Source organism: Phalacrocorax carbo, chromosome Z, assembly GCF_963921805.1.
Source record: "Phalacrocorax carbo chromosome Z, bPhaCar2.1, whole genome shotgun sequence".
Lineage (NCBI taxonomy): Eukaryota > Metazoa > Chordata > Aves > Suliformes > Phalacrocoracidae > Phalacrocorax > Phalacrocorax carbo.
In genome coordinates this window covers 77592425-77616442 of record NC_087548.1, presented here as the reverse complement: position 1 = coordinate 77616442, position 24018 = coordinate 77592425, and the positions used below count along the sequence as shown (strand labels likewise).

The following is a 24018-nucleotide window of genomic DNA, read 5'->3' as shown; positions in this document are numbered from 1 at the left end:
TAGAGGCAAAAGTGATTCTACCATGATCAGTTGATTTTGTAATATTCAGTATTTAGAAAGCTAACATAAGAATGGGACTAACAAGGGAAAGTGCATGATGATTACTGAATGAAATGCTGAATTTTTTGTAAGTGCCATCTGTCACTTGTATGGAGTTGACAAATAATTTTGAAAACATTCCCTGAAGTATTGCACAATATCTGTATCATTGTTCAGTATAGAGCAGCATTTAGAAATACGTCTAGAGAAATACATACCAATTTGAATGGTTTTTATCAAATAACGCTGCACACTGACATCCATTTCATACCTTTTCTGTATTTACTGTATGAAAAGGAAGTTATGTATTCAGAGTTGAGTTGCAGGCATATTTTTTATATTCATTACAAGTGGAAATGTAGTATTTCAAAAAAGATATAAACAGGTGAATATTTAACAAAAATGTAAAAAGGACATGTGATTTAAAAGACAGATTTTAGTTTTTCAGGAAAAAAAAAGGAAGCAAACTAAAATATTCTTATCAGAAACAGATATGTGAAATAAAATACGGACATACTTCCTACCTATGGTAATCGCATATTTATAGCTATTTTAGTTAATTTAGGTCATACAATTTAGGTAACATTGCACAGAAAATGTTAAGAAGTAGCCCCCTCACTGTCTTGAACCTCTTGACAAAAATACCAAGCAAGTAATAGGCTTACTACTTCTGAACATCATTCTTTATTGCAGAGAACAACAGCCAGAAGACTTATGCGTAACATACAGCCTGCAAGCTACACATGGGGGATCTTTATCATATGTTAATATGAAAGGCTTCTTACAACTCATGCACAGTCTACGGAGCATGTACTTGATACTACATAGTGAAGAGGCAGAGCTCCAAGGCTGCATTGTAAGATTAAGATAGGCTGTGTGAAATTAATAATTCCAGAACAAAAAGAAAACACATAGTGGAGAATTAGCTAAAAAAAATATCTGAGCTATCTTAGAATTAATTTGGGAAATTGAGCCTGTAACATGTTACACAGAAACTTAAGTTATTGATACGACAAAATGCAGACTCCTTCTGATGACACTGTTAAAAAGACCTATAATTATTGTTTTTCAAAAATAACCATTTAAAACTTTTGCCTTCCTAATTTTGAGATCAGTTTTCTTTTCTTTATGCTATTAAGACAGAATAAGGTTGTAAAGAGAGCATCTGGCCGCAAGATATCAGAAAAAGGACAAAACAGATATGATCACATCTAGCAATATCTCTCTGAAATGCAACCAAGCAGACAGTTGTATGATTAAATTATTGTTGTAACTTCCTGGCCAAGAAGCATATTCCAGATTCCTTCCCTTGAATGATTTGAAGCTCAAACAGTATCTCAGTACTTACTGAAAGGTTAGTGGTATTTGGAACATACTGTTGCTGTTCTCCCAGTAGTACATCAATCACAGGGTGCCTCCCATTTTTTATAATTATTTTTCGCTGATCGTCTTGCACAGTTGGTCTACAAGAAGGAAGAGACATTAATTTCAATGTTTATTGTAACAGATTATTTAGAACTACTGTAACTGAAGTCTGCAAGATGGTCATCTATGATGCAGGTTTTTGTGAAAAAATACAAATTACAAAAATGAATCATTGCTATCAAATATTTCTAAAGATTTCCTTGGTTTCATTCAGTTACAAAAAATATTAGCAGATTGGATGTAGAAATTTTACAGCGTTTTCTTCATTATTTCATCACCTAGGGCACGTTTTCTGTTGTTCATGTGTATTCTAAAGAACTATTAAGAACTACAAATGTACAAGCAATAACAAAACCCCCAAAATGAAGGACAGTCTGCTTTCTTCCCACACCAGCTTCTGCAAAGTGCCACCTTATGCAGAAACATTTCATATTCTCAGGTAGATCTTGCTGATGAACTGGTCTAGCCTGTTAGTGCATTAAGTCCTAACTGGAGCATGGGGAGTAAATAAAATTATCCAACTGTTTATATTATGACTGGTAACACAAATGATACAAATCAAAGACTACAGCATGACAGTGCTGTAACTCTTCTATAAACATTAACAGCCCTCATCATCTGACAGCAACTCCCAAACATGTACAAGAGTCATCAAACAATAGAAAGAGCTCACTATCGAAGATGAAACACTGGAATGACAGCACCTTTTTAGAAAATAATACGCAAACCAGATCAATACTGCTTACTTTTTTTCTCCTCTCATCTCCAAGCCATGTAAAAAGTTTTGTCTCAAATGTTTCCATCTTAGCTAAAAATTTGTCTACACATCTACTAATATAGCATGTATAAATCTACATTCCAAATCTCCATGACTGAAAAGCTCCATCTCCAACAGTGTGTGTTCTTCACAGAACAAAAACTGCAGAAGCAGCATGTTCCACTGAATTATGACTATGATTTCTTTTTGTTCTCTGCAACATAGGTTTACTTTTTCATTGTAAACTGAAGTGCAACATTCAATGGAGAGGTAAATGTGGTTTCATGTCTCAGCAACATTTTCCTACACTAGAAGAACAATCACTCTGAAATAAGAGGAGTAACTTAGGAAAGTGGCAGCAGCTGAGAAAGAGAGAATACTGGAATAAATCCACAGATTTTTTTTTTAGTAGAAATTAACCAACAATTTGGTTGAACTTTAGAGGGAAGACAAGATGTGGGGCGTATGATTTTTCTTGGGTAGAAGAATGACGCTGCAATTTGAAAGGGAAAGGGAGCTAAAATAAATGGCATATTAGGAAGACAAAGCACTGGGGGAAGAGGTGCAAGCTGATAATGTGGGGGTTTTTAGCACAGAGATATTTCCAGCAGTTGTACAGCTGAAATGAAACCAACACAGGCAGAGTCTTAGGCCTTGGAGACAAAGAAAGGAAATTTCACCCTCCATTTGCTGGATGGGTAAGTTGTTTGGAGCTGTAATGTAGTGGTCTGAAAAGGGAGGAGCACATGCCTAGAAGCATGTATGTGGTCCTAGGTGAGGCACCATCACTGCTCTGGAAGCTGGCACTAATATTTACCTACTATTTACCTGAAATAAATCTTTGAAACATACCTCATGGACCTTAGAATCTTGGGTATTAAAAATACATTTTAAATTCACACCTTGCTGAGAAAAAAAAATAGGAGAAAAAAATTTCCATGCGAAGTCCAACATGTATTTATACATGTGAGATATCATCTACTAGATTCAGGTCAAGCAATAGAGAGACAAACATAGGATGTCAGATTTGAACTGCAATGTTTACAGATTTGCATTAAGCCCAGAAGTGTGTTTTGCAAAATCAGATTAAGTTGAAACTACTGTAAACAATTTTAATAATGCATTTTATCGTAGTATACATATTAAAATAATTTTTTTAAATACTCTCTTATAATCCTTTATAAAATCCTAAGTAAAAATTAAAAATTGATTACCTGCAATAGTCGTCTTGTTTAGCCACCTGGGCCAATGAGAACAGACAGTCGATAGTTGCTAGGTGACCAATCGCTTTAGAGACAGGGTAATAATGTTCACTAAAATGGCTATAACAAAACAGGGGAAAACATCAGGAGGAAGAAAAGAAAAAATTCATACAGATACTAATGTACTGTCCAAATGTGCCCCATGCATGCTTCTCACAGGGCTCCTATGGTCTTTAAATTACTCTGAATTCAAATCTCCCAGCAGTGTATTAACCTACAATATGAGGACACAATCTTAATCAAGACAGACTTCGTGCTCCCATTATAACAGTGAATTATTTTTAAGCACAAAAAAGCAGGGAAAATTAAATTCATTAGATAGCATATAACGGGTCTGCAGTTGATCCCTGCTGCCTAAATGAAGTCTATACAAATGTCACTGTTTATCACAGTGGCAAATGAATCCCAACTGCCAATTCACTTCAACCATAAGTCACAGTCAAAAAAAATGCCCAAACACCTAAAAGTGTCTGAACAGAGGATTTGTCTGCATTTTCAATAAAATATGGTATCTACAACAGAAAATTCAAGAAGTAATTTTCCATTTATGGTATTTCTTTCCCCAACACAATAATGGCAATACTAGGAGAACACCGTTTTCAGTAGAGTTCATTCTCCTAGTTCTCAAGAGTCTTTTTTTTCCCTCTTCTAGTCTCAAAGATACAACTTGGAATATAAAACCAGTACAGGAGCAAAATGTAATAAATAAATACATAAATGGAGGGGTGAGGAAGAACAACACTTTCCTACAGACAGATCCTTTGTTTTATGCTGCTATCATACAACACTATTGAAAACAGCAAAGTGAACATAAAAAGCAGCACACCTAAGTGAAGAAACATTAAAAAAGGTCTGCTCAAACTTACACGGCTAATATAGTGACAAAACTAACAGAACTATTTTTATAGTATTGCAAAGGCAACACATCTACAGAAGAGTGAATTAGAATATTTTTCTAGTTTCTACCAAATTTTCAGAATTGTTGGGCTCCTACTAGGAGGCAAACCTTGGCATCAGTTATGTCCAGTGAGACAACTTTAGAAGGAACTAGTTAAGTTTTTGCAGCAGGGAAAAACACAAAAGCTAAAGTGAGCCAATTATTACTGCACAACATGAGGAATTTCAGGGGGTCTGGAATTCATGGAAGTAAAAACAATAATTGATAACCACACACCTGAAAAAACTAAAGGTATTCAGACGTTTGAGAAATATTTTTTTAACTCCTGTTTTAAAGATCCTTTGGCTAAATAGTCAAATAACTTCATTCAAAACTCTGATCTGAGACAAAGAGATCTTCCGTGCCAATTTTGAGGGACAATAACACTCCCATTACTTTCTAGCAAAACAGTCTCACAGTCACTCACAGGGTTAGCATACAAAACGTATGGCTCTGGAGAATCACACTCACCCAAGAGACTGCCCAAACACCCTGAACATTGCTAACTCAAAAAATGTTAGTAACACTGCAATTGTACTTAATTTATTATTCTTTTTTAGTAATGGCACACTTAACAGTGAAGGCACTCTCTATTTCAATTTATATTAAAAGTGAATTAGGTTAGCTTGCATAATAAATTATCTTTTCAATTTACATTGTACTTCAACAATAAAACTACTAATTTCAGTTTCACTCACAGTCAGTTGTACTTTCAGGTTCTTAATGCTGTGGTATTACTTTTCAAATTTTGAGACCCACTTATATATATAAGTGTATTTTTATCAGAATTCTAAAATCTAGAGACATCGCTGCTGGTCTCAGGACTCAGTCCGCAAAGGTGTTGCCTTCAAATGCTTTAAATTGAAGAAAAATATTTTAATTTACTATCTTTAAAGTTGTTGTGGGCAACATAATTGAATTATTTTTTTAAGAGAAACATCTTTCTTTTTCTGTTGTTCTAGCAAAATCTAAATAAAATAAAACAGAATGATAATATCTGACTATTTTGTAAACTCACTCTAAAAAATTCATCCACTCAGCACTGCAGTCAAGGACTAGCTGCTCCCGGAGCTGATTCAGATGTCTGTAATTTTCTATAATAAATGGAGAGTGGAAACGGCTGACAGTTTTTGTGCTGGAAGACAGAGAAAAGCCAAATAGGAAATCAAGGTTACTAAGCAATCAGTTACACCATCCACATGCAAAATTGGACTAGTTTTCTTACTCCCTGAGAGCCTTGAAAATGCATGTAAAAAAAAAAATGTTCTTTTATTGTGTTACCAAACTCTATCGATTGCAATAATCTTTACTGTGGATAAAGTGATTGGTTACTGTGCCACTACCAATTCAGAAGGCTTTTTAAATGTTTTTCACAATGTACCGTATATCACTGAAGTTTATATATTTCACAAAATTCTGTTCAGCAATACGCTGCATAAATGGATGATTTTTCTGTGACTGCTTATACAATGTACTCCAAGAAAAATCTTCACTTTAAAGAGGAAAACTTCATGATAAGCCTGAAATAAAATTAGTAAATACAGACTGTTTTGTATTGATACTAGTTTCCATTTGAGGCACTTGCTATTTATATGTTTACATTAAGAAATTCAGAATCACAGAATCCCAGGCTGGAAGGGACCTCAGGGATCATCTAGTCCAACCTTTCTAGGAAGAGCAGAGTCTAGACAAGGTGGCCCAGCACCCTCTCCAGACGACTCCTGAAGGTGTCCAACGTGGCCGAGTCAACCACTTCCCTGGGGAGATTATTCCAATGGTGACTGTCCTCACTGTGAAGAATTTCCCTCTTGTGTCCAATCGGAATCTCCCCAAGAGCAACCTGTGTCCATTCCCCCTTGTCCTCTCCATGTGACTCTGTCTAAAAAGGGAGTCTCCATCTTCTTCGTAGCTACCCCTTAAGTACTGGTACAGGGGGATGAGATCCCCTCTGAGCCTCCTTTTCTCAAGGCTGCACAAACCCAGCTCCCCCAGCGTATCCTCGTATGGCAGCTTCCCAGTCCTTTGATCATCTTGGTGGCCCTTCTCTGGACCCCTTCCAGCCTGGCCACATCCTTTTTGTAGAGTGGGGACCAGAACTGAGCACAGTGCTCCAGGTGTGGCCTGACAAGCGCTGAGTAGAGCGGGACAATGACTTCTTTCTGCTGGTGATGCCCTTTTTGATGCAACCCAGCACCCTATTGGCCTTCTTGGCCGCAGCAGCGCACTGTTCGCTCATGTTGAGCTTCCTGTCCACCAGGACCCCCAGGTCCCTCTCCACAGAGCTGCTCTCCAGCCAGGTGGATCCTAGTCTGTGCTGCACTCCCAGATTATGTGCATTATGTGCAAACTCAGTTTGGCATTCCCAGGCATTCTTTTACAAAATCCAGATTAGCTGTAATTTGTTCATCATGATCTTAGTTCTGTCTAATCTGTGCAGTTTTAATACTGAATTCTTGAATAGAATATCACTTCAGAGTTCACCTTGATTATGCCTATTTCTGATGCAAGATGTCTATGCTCATGTTTCTAACAATAAGGTAGTTAGCCCATTTAAATAATGAAACAAATGACTGAAAAGGAAAAAGCCAACTACATAATTCAGTTTCACCTACCGGAAAAAGTATCCAAAACTATCCAAAATCATGCTTATATAACACTAAGTACCAAAACAAGCAAAGCTTGTCTGTATGAATAAGTAAAATGGCATTTTAAATACACTAAGTTTAATACGCTAAGTTTATTGAGATGCACAGATATTTGCACAGCTACCTTTACCTTTCTGAATAAAATAATAACAGTAAAAATTTTATGAAACATTTTTATCTACAAGCTACAGGCACAACTGAATCAAGACCATAGTTTTGACTCCAGTAGATATACTTTTAAAGATTAGCAAGTAATATAGTGCACTAAGGATCTACCATGTACAAAGAAACATTTTAAGAACTCCAGTTTTTTAGTTTGGTTTTGTCTGCTTTTAAGCAAAAATTATGGCAATAAATTAACGTAACGATTTTGATTGGTTGGTTTTCCATTAAAAAAAAAAAACCCAAACACACACATAGAGCAATGGGAACATGTACGTAATTGTAATACCAAAATACCACATTTTTTTTCCTTATATATTAAAATAGAACAAACTTCAAAGACATTTTACATACCTACTAATCATAACCCAGTCAGTTGGCACAGATGCTTTATGGGCATTCTTGACTTCTATCAAAAACTAAAATAAACAGAAATGTAATATTACACATCATGGGAAGTTAGGAAGACTACAGGACCATAATCATCATATATCAAGAAATCTGCATACATCAGAGGAGAAGGCTATTCAGCCTGAAGAGAGTGAGCAGACCAGAAGCTAATGTTCTTTTTCCCCCAAAAGTAATGGTTATGACATAACACATTTTCTGCCAAAAGAGCAACTCCTGTCCTGAGCTGTTCTTGTGTCCTACCATGTTGCTGCCCCATCCCTGCCCTTCCATTCCTCCATCCACCAACATGTTCTCTTCGCCTCCGTCTTGTCAAGCCACAACCAGGCTAAAGCTAGTAAGTCCTGCTTGCCTGATCCTGACCAGGCCTTGTAGAGAATTCAGCATTTACACGGCCTCTACACTATATACCTCCTGTACTGAGGCTACTCCTACATCAGTGAGATGTGCCTTCCTGCCTAGGGATCAGTGATTCATACTGAGGCATAGTTACCTACAACATTTCACAGACAAGAGCTCAAAACCTCAAATGCTAGCACTATATCTACAGTACCTTACTTCAAGTTTGGATTAACTTGGGGGTCAGGAGGGCAAGCAATAGGGCAAACCAGCAGTAATTGCAAGAGGCTCAGAGCAGTGAAATTTGCACAATGTGTTTATTGCAGTATTCTGTATGATTCATGTGGGTTACTGTTATAACACCAGCCTGAGGTCCTAGACATCAAAGAATTGAGACATTCTCAAATAAAAGAATTCACCTAGAAAATTAATTTCTAGCAGAGATTAGATTAACCCAGAATCTGATCACAGTTACAGAAAACCGCAAGACTTTCATCTGACAAAGCTTCTCCATTACAGTTAGTATGATTTAGATAAAACCTTGCACACCTCACCAGAATAGCCAACAATCACCTTCAAGTACAAACAAGTAGAATAATCCTAACATGAGCACAAGCCTTCAGCAAGGACATAGCACACTAGTTCCTAATTTACCTGACATCTTGAAAATATTTGGTATTGTGGAAACCTTGAAACTGCATAATACACAAGACAAAAATACTGAAAATGGGTAGAAGCAGAGATGAAAATATGTCAGCTGCTGCTGCCACTATTAGTGTTGGTGATGTGCTGGTACTGTATTTTTTTCTGAATTTAATCTCAAAACAATTAAATAGGCTGTGTTTATGAAAGGAAGACAGAAAATAATACCACATCTGTATCTATGCTAGCTGAAAAACTGAACTCAAAACAGTCTAAATTAACACAGCCAGTTAAATTTTGGTTTGCTTGTGTGGCTAGTGAGACAGAAGCAGAGAGGCTACAATCTTCTTTAAAGCAACAAAAGTGTTTGCTTTTTCATCCTTTAATTCTTAGCCCTATTAGATAAATAATTGCAGTATTAAATAAGCTGGACCCAAAGCACTGCTTCTGCCATGCAGGAAGCAAACATTTGCCAAATGCAGGAATTTCTCTAAATCCTGCCTGAAACACTTATCAGTGCTATCACTACCTAGACAGCTTTCTGTCCTGTTCAGTGCACACTACATGTTATATCAGAGGTCTGGAAACAGAAGATAAGATAGATTTGGGTGTAACCTCATACTCTGGAAAAGATATGTGTCAACTGGATCTTCATCAGAACTCTAACAGTAACTTAACAAATACAAGTTAATAAACTGTGGGCTGAATGAAAATCTAACCATGTATTCAAAATCATGAGTTTGGGGACACACATGAAGGAGCAAACAGTTTGATATCCCCTCCCCTCCCCCGCCAAGAACATCTGTTGCCTGAACAGATGTTCAGAATGGGGAGATACATAGAAAAAGTTTCCTGGCAGCTTCCCTGTCTTCCAGAACTAGCAAACCATAAACCTCCTTCTGCCCAGGTCTGTTGCAAAGAAGTGTTTGAATACTACATCTATCAGAGTACTACAATGCCATAAGAACAATAAGCCATACAAATCCGAGGAAGAAAGAGCTCAGCTCAAAGACACTCTTGTTATGCCTATGCTGTGCTCCTCCTGTGCAATTCCCTTTCCATTACATCCACTCCTCTGGTGTCTTTCCTTTCTTCACTGACCATCTTCTCTAACCCTTCCTCCTACTGCCTCTTTTGATGTCTCTGAAACCCTCATATCAGATGTAATTCAGTAACCGACATCCATAACCTCTGCATCTCCTTTCATGAATTCACCAAGATAGATCTTTGTCTGCAATGCTTTCCGAGCCATGCCCTGCTACAAAGGCCTCCTCTCAAATGTGTGCATAGTGACTGGTGGTTTCTGAAACCCTCCTGTCCAGTTCACATCTGACTACTTCCTCAGATGCCCTCCTCTCTTTAATCAATTCTCTTCTCCTTTCCTTCACACACATGTCATCATCCACCTCTTAAACCAGCCTCTCTGAGAGAAACCTTTCAAATCCTGGCTCTTCCCTTCCTCACACAATAATCAAACCTATTCTTCCACTTTTCCTCTTGGACTTCAGCATCCATGCTGACAGCCTACCCAACTCTTTAGCCACATGTTTCATCTTCTCCAGCTCACCATCAAAAGAAATATCCACCTGAGGTCTTATATCAAATGCTGCTCTCTCTAATTCAACATTTCTCACATTGTCTCTCACTTTCAGCATTGCCTATCTGCTCCCTGCTGTGTCTCTCGGGTCTTTCTCACCTTCCTAGGTCCTCAATGTGGTGGGACTGTTTCCAGCTCCTTCCCTCCCTGACTTCACTGATTCATCGCTTCTAGTCCCAACTCTCAGTTTCCTAACTCCTTTATTTTTACAATTTTCTGTGGAGTTTTCCCCAGCCTTTCTACCTTCAGCTTCCAACGGGCAATGCTGGACAGTGCTACTCACTGTTCCTTTCCAAATCTGGCACAACCTGTCATCACTTTTTCTTTTTTCACTGAGCTTCTCAGGTTGCTGGAGCATGGCCTGCCCACACTTGCACAGCAACTAGCAAACAAAAGCTTTAGTCCACAAACACCATTTCTAAGAATAAAAGTAAAATAACATCTATCATTCTTTCATACTGTTCCTCTTCTGTCCCATCTTTCAAATTATAGTCTTAATCAGTACTTACAGATGGTTTTATGATTCTTCAGATCAACCTAATGCTATACTTCCAGGTTCTCTGAGAATATTTCAGCACTTAACAGCCACGTAATTAACCTTGGAAGAATGTGTTTTTACATATATAGAAAAGCAAAGCATTATTGTACCAAATTCAACTCCACTAATGTGTTTTTATTATTTAAATCACTAAAGTAATTGACTTAACAAATTAAAAAGTCACACTGTCACAAACTGTTCTTTAAAGTTGTACAAAAGATTCCAGTCAAATGACCTTGTCAAGTATCATACTAATGAGGAGTTCTAGTTAAGCCTAACTTTTAAGCTATTTTCTCAACAAGCAAGGGTACAGTCACACATAACAGATAACATATTACCTCTTGACCAGAAACTGTAACATACTCTACAGAAGAATTCTTAATCTGTTTACGAACACCCAGCAGATGCAATTGCATTTTAGAAAGCACATCCAGGATCTCCTCCTTTTTCTTTTTGATGGCAGGGAAGTCTGTAAGGTCCTTGAACACCTGGGTTTTATCTCCAGCCCTATCCATAAGAAACATAAAACAGAATAACAGTGAAATCAAAGATACATTCCCTGATTCTACTGGCTACATCCATATTTTTATTTTTCTCATTTGTTTTAACACTTAAAATACAGCTTTTCTGTTACTTGGTCATAGTACAGCACATTTACTGAAAGCTGCCATACACACTACATTAAAAAAAGGCACTTCGTATACAAATTCTAAGAGGCTACATCAAGATACCGCTCCCCCCCAATGTATTCAAAACCAATCTATTCCTGTTCCTTTCTACTCTATCACTTTATGCTTTTGCTTCTATACAAAACCCTGCTGACTCATATTTTGTCATATCTGAATGTGTATCCTGCAGCTTTCTGTTTGTTCTCCCTCCGTCAAGCAGAGCAAGAGAAGTAAGCATAAGAAAGATCATTCCCTTCTGTCTCCATCTGTAATTCTGGAATGCAATTGCTGCCCCAACCTAGTGCATCCCAAGTGCTGACAATATCTTTATCATTATTAAATGAGAAGCTCTAAATAATTTCTACATCACATGAAGACAGATTTTTGACATATTTAGAATTTGGCCAAATTTGCGTGGATTTTCATGAGGATTGCAAAGAAACATCCCTCCCACAAGGCCTCTATCAAAGCAGGAGTTTCTCAGAGTAGCTTCTTTTCTTTTCTCAAGAAAAGACTAACCAGAGGATTTTTAATACATGCAAAATAACACTCTTTTCTAGTCTCAGTGTCAGAAAATGACAGAATTGTTTTGGCTGCGCTATCTCAGCTCAGGATTGAAACCTGAAACAGACAATGCCATTCAAATGTTTAAAACTGGGAAGCTGAACAAACTATTAAAAATATGGTTGTCACAGATAACAAAAATATAACTTATCGTACTAAGCATCAGGCAAACAATAAAAAGTAGTACAGTCAGCCCTAAGTTAATTGGAATTTACAGTTGTATTTTATAGCAACTACAAAACTGTACCAGTTAATTACATAATTACCCTGAAATCTAATATTTGGAGAGCAAGTAATTACAAAACTGAAAATAATAAAACATGGAAGTAATAAAAAGTCTAATATTCTATCTACTCCGATATGCCTTAGCCTCAGAATAAAACTACAACTGGAACCAGTGACCAGACAGGTAACACAAAGCTGTGCTTTGATTTTGCATTACACGCATAGAGTTATTATATAAGTGACAGTAAAGATGCCATTTTAAAATGCGATACTAATTTTTAGAAACTATTTTGTGCTAATTAGACCTGTTTCCATGGGAATACAAGGGAAAAAAGGATTGCTGGTAGCCAGCAGCTGACTGTGAAGACTGTCACTGCTATGTGATGCCTAACAAAAATGTAAAGGTTGACAGTTTAGAAAAACCCACAAAACCCAAAATCTTGAACTCCCCTGGAGCAGAGGGATATTTTTGAGAATGACTCCAGGATTTTATACATGACATAATAAAATTAACATGTGATGCAGTATACATGCATGCACAGGAGTCTGTGCATGTGTAAGTAGTCATCATTATTTCAGTAAAAAATTTTTAAGTACAGATAATATTGCCACACAAGTTCAAGATATATAAAGGCCAAAAGGTAAGTTATTTTAGCCATCTTGAATAAATGCAAATGAAATATATGTATTCTGCAGATCAATTATGGTATTTCCTACTTACACTATTTTATCTTATTTTTGTATACTATTCTAGCCATCATCAACACAGTGACAGAAAAAAACCCATATTTTAAACCTACCTACAGTAAATCTAATTAAATGACTCTGTTTTGTCATAATCTGCCACAGATATAACAGGATACAAAGCATCAGCAGAAATCTCATAATCCTACCTGTCCAACAGCCATAGCAAAATATTTCTACCCATCTCAATTCTTAGCTTTATACACCTTGCATCTGTCTCTAATTCAGAAATAAAGTTATAGGCTTTAATTCTTAAATTTCTTTAATTTTAAATCTCAGCTGGAGAAAGATAAAAAAGATTTTATAAATAAATTGGATGTTTATTTTTAGTCTGCTTTGAAAATAAAGATCAAGACTATGCTGCCCCAATAAAACTACATATTAAACTACATGCCACATGTTTCATTGAAAAATCTCTAGGTATATTACCGTTAATTATATCTCATAATATTACGCATGAGGAAATGTTCGAAGTTAAATGAAACTTCTCATAGCAGGGAAGTTTAGGATGATCTGGATGATACTCATTTTGAGTTCAGAATGCCCACTCAATATGTTGTGTAAACCGAAACTACACTGAAAGGAAACCAAAAACCTACAAAGTGCTCAGAAACCTTGGCTGTGCAAGCCAGACAGACTGTTTCTGGTCTTAGCACCACGAGAGAAACTTTTTTCAACATTTTATATGGCTTTTTTTCTGCAAGACAGTGACTTTTACTGGCCACAAGGTACTTCTCCTAAATCCTGTCCCCTGAGAGGTCTTTACTCGTCCTTCCCTTACTGAACTCATGTTCTTGCTCTACTATTCTGCATCTTAAGCCTCCTGCCTTCTTCCTGTGGTTAAAAATAGGATCTAGGGGTGACAATGGAGGCAACAGTTCCTCTGAAGAAACAGTACACTATTTAAAGACACTCCCTCATAATGCATATTCATTCCAATTTAGCACCTTCTTACTTTGTCTACCATTTTGTTTTCTTGGACCAATGAAGGACAGAATTAAGACAAAAAAGGGGCAGACAGCCTCCATGCTTTCAGATCACCTCTCAAGGCTGCAGGAAGGCCACTGCAGAGAAAAGCCTGATCACACCCAGAGCCTGAGGTCGGTGTTAGTTTAGTCATTCTCTAGAGGGAGTCCGTGAACAGGGCACTAACCCCAGAAATGCTCTAAGCAGGTACAAATCACACCAGCTACATGGAACTTCCAGAGCTATTAAACTTCATATTCTCTGTCGTTAGTGGGCATGTAAAGAGATTTTTAAAAAAGGATGGGGGCACTCATGCCTTTGAAGAATTTTCACGAAAATAGTAAAAGGCATATTCCTGAAAGCAGAGCAGCCACTCTGCTAAGGGTCAAGTCTCTCTTCAAAAGGAACAGCTTCTCTATATTAAAAAATAATTTTAAAGTTGTTAAATTAAGATGAGCAAAACATACTTTGCACTAAATTCATTCCCCAAAACAGCTGAAAAATATTCAAAAAATTATTCAGCCTGAGGCACTCACTAGACAAAATACTGCCTCCCCAGTTTAATTTTAAAAAGTATACAAGCTGTAGAAAATATAACCTCTGCTTTAACTATAAGTACCCTGTACATAAATATGAAACAAAAAATATAAAACTAAGATATACGAAAACAAGATGCACAGTTCGCATAACTGAACACATTTAGTCAGAAATCCTACGAGGCATGGAAGATTACACTACTTACTTGGCTGCTTCTTCATTAATGACCTCTAAATAATGTTTTACTGGGGAGAGAAGATCTGGGATTTCCAACAGTGCATTCCGTAATAGAGGAGTTTTCACATGAGATTGTATGACTGGAACAAGAGCTTGAATTTCCAACTCCAGACGAGACAGGGTGCTGACCAAGATGAAGAACTCTTGGGTTGAGGACTGAGGAAGGAAGCAATGTCTAAATCACTACAATGTATTATATTAGTAATAAATCCTACGGGGTATGGACTGTAACACAATGCATAATCTTATCACATTCACAAGGTTAATAAAGCAGACTAATGGTTTTACCCATTTTTGTTAGGAATCAGTCAAGAGCCAATCTCCATTATTCCTGTTGCTGGATGGAGATGTGTAACACACATGTAGTAGACAAACAGCAGAAAAATAAGCTAATAATGTGCAAACAGAAAGAAAGCAGGCTGAGAAATTTTATGAGTACCACAACTTATTGGTATGGGCTTGTGCATCTATGTGCTGTTATCTGAATCCCCAGGCTGCTGTTTTGGAAAGAGAGGGTTTGGAAAGACAAGATCAGGCACAGAGAGGGAGGGTCTTGGAACAAGAATACAGAAAAGAAAAAAAAGCCCACAGAAAGAGAAAAACCAGCAATCACTGCTTAAAGTGTTTGCAGCTGTTGCCAGTTTCAGCCTCTGGTTGGCTACTCCCAGGTCTATGTGACAAGAAGACTAAGGAGAACACACTAATCCAGTCTTTGTCTTTCATCCTCTCCTCACTAGAGAGCTCTAAGAGATTTTTTTGTCTCTTTCAGGTACCTAGCCAGGCTATCGTTGAAAGGGATTCTCCCAGACTGAAGCCAATAGCACACAGTGCTTTCAGAGCTTGCTTCATGACGTCCACAGAGGAGCATATTGGTTCCCTTAAAGCAGCTTCTCACCAAAAGCAGTGACTTGTGAAAGAGAAGCTCTCCTCTCCTCTTTTTTTAACCAATAATATTACTTCTGATGTGGCTCAAGTATTTTGCTGGTAGATTCTAGATGCTCTTCTGCATCAGCTCAGTTTGTTACCTTTACCTCATTTTTGAGAATTTGCGTTCAGGGTCAGGATTTCACAAGTAGTTAAAAACTGTAACAAAACAACCCACCTCCTGCCACACTCCTAATCCATCCCCCCTCCCCCAGTTGTCCCATTCAGCTCTCAGTTACCTAAGGTTCTTGTGCCCCACCTATAAATTCGGTAATACCAATACTGAAATGGTCTTTACAGAAGTAACTCTGTATTTGTGCTACACCACACTTGCGTACCAAATGGAAATGTGGCCCTATGAGACACTTAATGCCTTCAAACCCTGCTGAATCCAGTGGCACTCCAGGACATCTCTATTCAGAAGGTTTGAAAAAAGTTGTCCATTAATAATTATGCTGCTATTTTTTCATATTTTACTGATGTGCAGAAATATTCCTCTTCAGAATTCTATTCAGTCTTCTGAATTTCTCCCATCAGTCAACTGAAAACACTAGAAAACTGGTTTATTTTCCTCACCTGAGGTTGCAAGGAAAGGGGTAGGATATACCGAATGCTTCCACTATAATATTCTTTCTGTGCCAATTTTTTGCACCCTTCTCTTCCCACACTTTTTCTCTTCCCCACTGAGGCAACATACAGTCTAGAATTTAATTTCTGGTCTGTATTTTCTGGTGATCAGCACAACACTGATGACAGAACATGTAGGCTTCAGTGAATCACTATTTCATAAAACACATCTACATTTTTATTTTGTCATCCCTTCTCTTTAAATTTCTCCCCAGAGGTAAACTCTCTTTCCTTCCCACACCCTTATGCAAGAATTAAGACAATTCTCTCATCTATTACACTGTAGTTATTTCTCCCAAATAACCTCTGTACCCAAACAAAGAAGCAAGTATTAACAAAAATGCTGGGCTGGAAAGGAACATTTTCTCTCCTTCCTCACACATGTAAACCCTAAAATAAGTTTACTGTGTAATGCCTACTAGCCCTTCAGAATGCAACATTCTGAAAACCATAATAAATAAATTAAGGTAAACTCCAGTTACAGCCTTAGTCTTATTAAATACATGTCACTGGCCAGTGATGGAAGAGTGGCCTCCATGCTGTATAAACACAGAATAAAGATACATATAAATGTGCAGCCTTGGCAATCTACTACAGATGCTGGAAGTTGTAAGTGACCAACAACAACAAGGCTACAAGAGAATAATTTGTGAGGTTAATTGCTGTGTTCACTATCTGTGAACTCTATCACAAAGGCCATACTAAACAAAAATCTAAGAAAAATCATTCCTGGCCATTTAAAATGTATTCAGTCACATGAGTAAGTAAATGTAGCTGAAGTTTTCATAAAGGCAGTGTCTGGTAGATACTCACCAACTAACCTGAAGCATGGCTGTGTGGTGAAGAACTGGTCATACCAATCACACAAAGTTGGCAGATACCTGACTAAAGGAATATGCAATTTAACCGTGATGCTTCCTGACATTTAGGAAGGCCAGAGAGATTACCTTCTGAATGTTTCTGGAAAACCTAAGTTCATCTTTGTTTCAGATCCATGGAAATTAGGGATAGAAGAGACCCATTAGGCGGTTTGCCTGCAACTGCTCAATTCTTCTGCATGTTTTCTTTTTCTCTACTCTTGGGCTCTTATATTCAAAAAAACTATATGCTTACCACTTCCTTTCAGAAACTAATCCGTACTGCAATAAGTATCATAATGTAAAAGTTTTATCCAACAGCCTAAATCTCCCTTCCATTAAACTAATCCCAATATCTCTAGTTTTACTCTTTGTATTACACTAACTCAACTCCCTCTTTGCTGTTAGCACCCTTCAAATACCTCTAAGCTTTCTCCTTTAGTCATGAATTTAACCAAACTGTAACCCTTTAATCTTTCTTCATAAACAATCCATTATTCAGCCTCACGAAAACTTTGGTTCTCCCCTGCACTTGCTGCAATTTATGAATTAACTTTCTGATGATCTGAAACTTATTCTATCTTGTAAAAGCCCTGACAACAAAATAAAACAAAAAAATAAAGTAGTAAATCTGTCAATGGCATTTGAAATCAAAGCACAAAGGAAAGATCTGAAAGACTAAAGAAATTATAAATTTGTATAAAAAACAAAATAGAGACTTGGACTCAAAGTCAAAGTAAAATACACTATGACTGACTGCATCATCATCAACCTTGATGCAAATAAAGGATAAAATTCTGCAAGACTCCCCTTGACTACAAAATGTATTCAAGGAGGGAAAGGCTGAAGCCCTGCCACATGAAATTGCAAAGTAGGACCCTGACAGACAGCATGAAGTGATTCACAGGAGAACAATGCCCAGAAAAGAAGAATGAGCAAATATGGACAGTAAGAAATACATAAGTTGAACAGATGGTATTTGTTTGGGTTTTTTGTTAAATTGTTCTTTAAAAAAAACAAATAGGGACTTAATTAGTACACTATATAAGGGTGGGAAAAGAAAAACATTTGAAGAATAAATGAGGATACCTGTCTGAGGTGTTCTTCAATAAGGGTGGTGAGACTGGTGAAGGTGAGGCTTTAATAAGGGGAGGAATCTAGATTTCAAGGCAGTGTCACAAATAAAAGAATAAGTAGGGAAAAAGAAAAACCAAACCCAAACTTGGTCATGTACATAATACACCATAACAACCCTGAAAGTTATGAGATTTCTCAAAAGATGCTTCATTAAGCATGCTGAAGCTTCTCACAGAAATTTTGATAGCCTACACACCATAATTGTCATTCTAATGAGTTAAAACCTATTTGATTCTACTGTGAGCTAAAGTCTACGGTACCTTTGGAGAATGGGAAATTCAGCATGCTTTACTGCAAACAGCTTTGTTACACACAACATTCCCAAGAAAGAGAGTGAACATACTTCTTTTGTGCTTATTCAGAGTATTACTGTTTCCCCTGGCTTGATTTTAGTAAACCTGCAGGACTTTGCATCTAAAAATTTAATGGCTCCACTGCAGAAATTATTTACTTAGCAAAAAGATAACTTGGAACAGATGCATAAAAATAACTAAAAGCTGGGCTCCGTTAAAGTGGGACTGGTTCCATTTAAACCCTAAGTAACCTTACAAAAGATATATAACTGTGTTATAAACTAGAAGCTTTTAAAATAGAGTAAAAATTGTTTACATAAAGCAGGATTAACAGTCTTGCATTCACAGAAGATTCTCACAAGCTTATTCAATGCCATTTTTGAAGTCTCATTTTGAAATGCTGTCGATGATAGCTACAGCTTCTCTGGCACTAGAAAAATAACCTCAGAGTTGACAGTGATGCCAAACAATAGTTTCAACAAGCAGTTTATCAAACCATACTGAAAGTGGTATGACTGCCACTGAGAAGAACACACAAAAGATACACAGCAGTATGCCAGGTCTAACACCCTTTCAACAACACTAAAAGCAATTTAGCCTTGTTTGATTAGCGAAATTGTTTCCAACATATCTAAAAGGGAGCCACAGACACCCACAGCTGACAGCCAGTGACCACTCCAAGTTAAAAGCATTTCAAATCAAAAGAAAATAATGGGAGTTGAAATGCAGCATACATTTGTCACTCCTTTCAAACTGTAATAACTACCTTTATGTTTTTAGTGTAGTGAGCATACTATTTTTGGTTTAAGAAAAATGAGGTATTTAATTTTAAGGTTACTGTGTCCCCTTATTATGACACTATTTATATTAACCAGCTTAATGGGGAACAATTTGCTCAAATCAGCATTTAGTATTGCAAATCTAAAACATATTGAAAGTATAGTATATGCAAGATGTGCATACTGCTATCATAAAATAAAAAATGTAAAAAAAAAATATGTTAGCTGAAGTCTATAATATGTTATGCTATGGGAAGAATTTATTTTAAACATTCTACCCAAACAGTAACTAATTTCTTGAGCATGTACAGCAGGTACTGGTGTCATAAGAGAAAAAAAAAAATCAGAATTACAACATCTTTCTCTGAATCTTCTGAAAAATCACACCACCTTCAATGAAGTATCAAATGTACCTTTCAGGGAAGGGCATATTTTCAGCACCATTCTGGTTGACAAGTTTATGTGAAAGATTTTAAACACTTAGCACCAAGCTGAACAGCACCCTTCTCTGAGGAGTTGGAGCATGACAGTGAAGTAGTGAAGTATTCACTGGAAAACGGAAAGGCAAATCCCACAAGGAGGCTGTAGCCAGCCAAGCAGCAAATACCCACCTTCTAGCAATTGCCTGTTTTATTTTGCCCAGGTGAGCAGGCTGGTAAGTGGGCAGCAAAGTGTAAGAGATTGATTCAGAACTGAACAGATTTTCCCAACTGCATCAACTTGTGAGGAACTCCAAATGAAGGAGAGACTAAAGTTGAAGTTAGGGGCAGAACAAACTGAAATTATATTTTACCACCTGCCCTGGTAAGGTCTGATTCTTGACCTCACTCCTTGTGTACAAGTTCAGTGAAACAGCTTCACTTTAATGCGTTCTGTAAATTCAAAGACCATTTGTTATGATGATTCCTGTCCACTACTGAGCTTTAGTCAAAAAATAATGTTTATTGAGCAAAGGGTACAAATAAGATAAACATTTCTGGATCAAGCCTGTATAAACATTTATCTTCTGAAACACACTGCATGAAACCAGGCATGAAACGAGGAAGCAACATCAGGATGGCTCCATAGGACACATTTCTGAAAGTACTGATGGCGTGTTTACTCTGTACTGGTTTTTAGGCCTACTCAAGCATAGGTCTCTGACAGCTCTCTTGCCATTCTGTGCACTCCAAGGCTAAGCAGTCAACACTGAGACAAAAAAAGTAGGGTCCTGCCATTTTTATTTCCCACTGTCCTGAGATGGAGGATCACAAAAGAAAATGCATGTGGCCTACATTTTGTTCTATTATTTGGTGTCTCTCTCCAGGGACCAGAGGGCATGGCTGCACAAGTTATGGAAAACATTGAGCCAATGTGTCTTTTCCAGCAAGATCTAATTCTGCATCAGATCCAGGCACTATTTAGACAAACCCTTGACAATTCCCTTGTCTCAGTTTCTCAGTTTCTTTTTGAAGTCAACTTATGACTGCTACCACAAAGTCTTCCAACAGTTCATCTCCAGCCATCCTTCTCTTGCCATACAGAAGGGTGAGGCCATTCTGCTCTTGACAGTACTTCAGCCTGGCAAGATGTCAGGTGCTGGAGCTGCAGGAACTGAGAACACCACCCAGTCCTCGTATTAATTCCACTCTCCATAGCAACAGCAACATTGCCTTTGTCTCCTTAACCATTCCAACAGTCCTTTCCAGGCTGGGACAAACTCAGAGGTGGTAATATGACCTTCAAAGTAATACCTAATTCTCACTACAAGAATGCTGTTCTAATTCCATATTGCTCATACCTGGGGGGTATATCAGCAATGGTTTTTGGTGGTTTGGGATAATGGGAGCTTGTGGAGGGTCAGATTAACAACTGCCAATGTGAATGATACTACCAAGTCATTAGCAGACTTTTAAAAAAACTAACATTCAGACCAGGAAAATATACAATGGTGTTATTTACCAGAAGAGCTCCCATAAGGATGCTTTGCCTTGCAAAGTCAGTTCCAAAACAGAGCATTGTTTTGCCTTGATTTTTACTCCCCGTCTTCTCTAGAGGTTACTGGTGCAAAGTGCATTGCACAATAAAAGTTCCGCAGTGGCTGATCGTAATGAAAGGCATTTGGAACGACTGAGATGACCCAGCCACCTCTGTACACTCCAGGGGTCTCCCTTTGTGAAACATACCTCCTCAAACACTAACATCACTGAAATCTAAAGGGCCCAAAGGATTAAATACTTCTCACATTCACCTATTTTTCCTGCAGTTGTCACTGAATTAACAAGCCTGCATTACAGCATATTCCTTTAGTCAAGCCATCAGTGTGCTCCACTCAGTTTTGGAACCCATAATGGGAACGAAAATGCAGGGAACCTCATTTTGAGCATGTGGGAGACAGACATCTGGAATTAACAGAACTGAAATCCTCCTAGAGGGAACTGAAATGGCAGCATTTACTGGATATTCTGAAAAAAAAAAATTAATGAAAATCAGTTACCCTGTGTTCCTGAATATGTATCTGCTTTGCAGGGACCTTTATTCAGGCTCCACATTCACTGTCTGTCTAGACTGCAATATCTGTTTCCCAGAGTCTGATTTCAATTCTTTCCTCAAATCGGACCCCATCTTTCACAGACACTGTCATCTCCTCAAAGTCCTAAAGATCTTCACTGCTTTGGACACTCTCCACAGTGTTCTGCAGTGGATGACAAACTAGATTTTTACCAAGGGAAGCTAATTCAAATGAAATGTGTGTGCTTGGAGCTTCCCCTGCGTTGTTTACCCTTCTTAAGGATTCTGCTGGAGCACTTCTGCAACTTCTTTCCAACACCTCATTCACTAAACATGTATCTTCACAATATTGTGGCTGTTAAGGCAAACTACATTGTCACCTCATTCCAAAAATCACATGAAAACCCAGGGACTCTGAATGGTTCCACCTAAATGCCAGCTTTAAAGCTGAGAAGGGTAAGCAGCCCTGCAACAGGAAGGGACACCTGAAAAACAGATACAGACTAGTACAAAAAAAAAAAAAAAAAAAATTCCAAAAAAAACCCAAACAAGAAAACCCAACCTACAAACCTTATTACATATCACTCAACCTGAAATAAGTTAAACCACTAAAAAGTGAATTTCATAATTCCTGGACAGTTGTTTTGAAAGAACTATTGTATCATATGGGTATGGTACATTTTATAGGATGGGGGCGGTTGGTGCACACTCCTTTTCATAACCTTCTTTACAGCTGGACCTCTGTATCCATTCACTGAAATATGCAAGTATTTCCATATGCCTAACATTGCAACACATAAGGGCTTTAAAAATTATACAAGAACAGATTTTCACGCAGAGGAAACCTTTGTGCTGTACCATCCAAAGAAATTACAACTTTGCTCTCCTACCCACCTCTTCCTTTATCTAAAACAAACTGTCAAAACCTCTAAATAGAACAGCGAAATAAAGGAACATTAAGTACTGCACAGGTGCTATTAGCACATTAATTTGCTTCAACTAAGAATTGTCAGTGTCTCATTACAAGTAATTCTTATTAAAATGTACAAGTGAGAGCCAAGTTACAGCATTTATAAACAAATTAACATTCTTTCAAAAACAGCTAACTACAGCCATGTGGTTTCACTTGCAAGTGCGATTTTAGATAAGCATACAGAATGCAATGCTTTGTTTTAAAGGGAAATAATCTATGGCACAAGGACCTATTGCACCATCCCATCTCACTGAATCCGAACACTAAATCACGAGTACCATAGATGTTTTTCTTGTTAGCATCTGCAATATAATGTATGTGTTCTAGAACCCCACTCAGGCGTTTCTTCTATCAGCATATCACTGACAACAAAGTAAAATCCCACCATAAAGCAAAAATAATTTTTATGAACTTGCATCCCTCTATTATGTCAGTCTCAGTCTTGCTAAGAAGAAAGTATTTTAAACATGCAAAAACTACGGAAGTACATTAAGATTTATTTCATTCAGAAAATAATAAATTAGGGTAATTATGGGCATACCTTTTTGTGAAAAACACTGCAGAGGCCTCTCTCTATATCTGGCAGCTTACAAAGAATTTTTTGAATCTGACCAAACACACCGGATTCTGACAGTAGAATTTCAGACACAGTATCAAGCCGGGCATTTATTTCACTGTAAAAGAATAATCATAAGATCAATAAATAAAACTTATGTTTCTCTCAGGGGAAGGCATATATCTGGTTAACTTTTTCCTTTGGTTTGTTTTGGTTTTGTTGTGGATTTTTAAAACTTTGACTAAGGCCATATTCTCATGAGGAAGTAGAAGAATTAAGAAATGCGGCGGATATTCAGGTTTCATTCAAGATGCAAGCAAGATCCTGGATATAAGCTCATTATCTCCTATCTGTGCTCAAAACAACCAAACATACACTTCAGTGCCCATGTCTACATGTTTTTCTAGTATTACATAATATGAGCAACACTGAATCCCGAATATCCAACTGTAAATTTGCAGACAAGTACCTGGGGGAAAAGCATGCAGCATTTGCATTTGAACTCTACATAGCATACTTTATTTCAACAGGGTATAAATATTTGTTATCATTTTGGCCTTCTCTTTTGATCCAGACCAGCAACTGTAATACCATGAATCAGAACCATGTTGGGTTTTCGGCTTCTTTTTTCCTTTTTTTAAAAACCTGTAACATTAATCTCCATATTTCAAGACTGAAGTCAAACAATGC

The 24018-nt window shown here is 37.4% G+C and overlaps 1 protein-coding gene across 1 annotated transcript in view; it reads right to left on the bottom strand.

The window, feature by feature from the left end:
* Window positions 1–24018, bottom strand: part of MSH3 (mutS homolog 3) — a 119278-nt gene that overhangs the window by 32657 nt on the left and 62603 nt on the right. Inside the window, exons 13-19 of the mRNA XM_064439017.1 lie at window positions 23314–23446; window positions 14661–14848; window positions 11090–11258; window positions 7582–7646; window positions 5439–5555; window positions 3436–3543; window positions 1388–1502 (exon numbers count right to left, since the gene is read on the bottom strand). Of these exons, the coding sequence (XP_064295087.1) occupies window positions 1388–1502; window positions 3436–3543; window positions 5439–5555; window positions 7582–7646; window positions 11090–11258; window positions 14661–14848; window positions 23314–23446 (895 nt within the window). The remainder of the gene's footprint in view (window positions 1–1387; window positions 1503–3435; window positions 3544–5438; window positions 5556–7581; window positions 7647–11089; window positions 11259–14660; window positions 14849–23313; window positions 23447–24018) is intronic.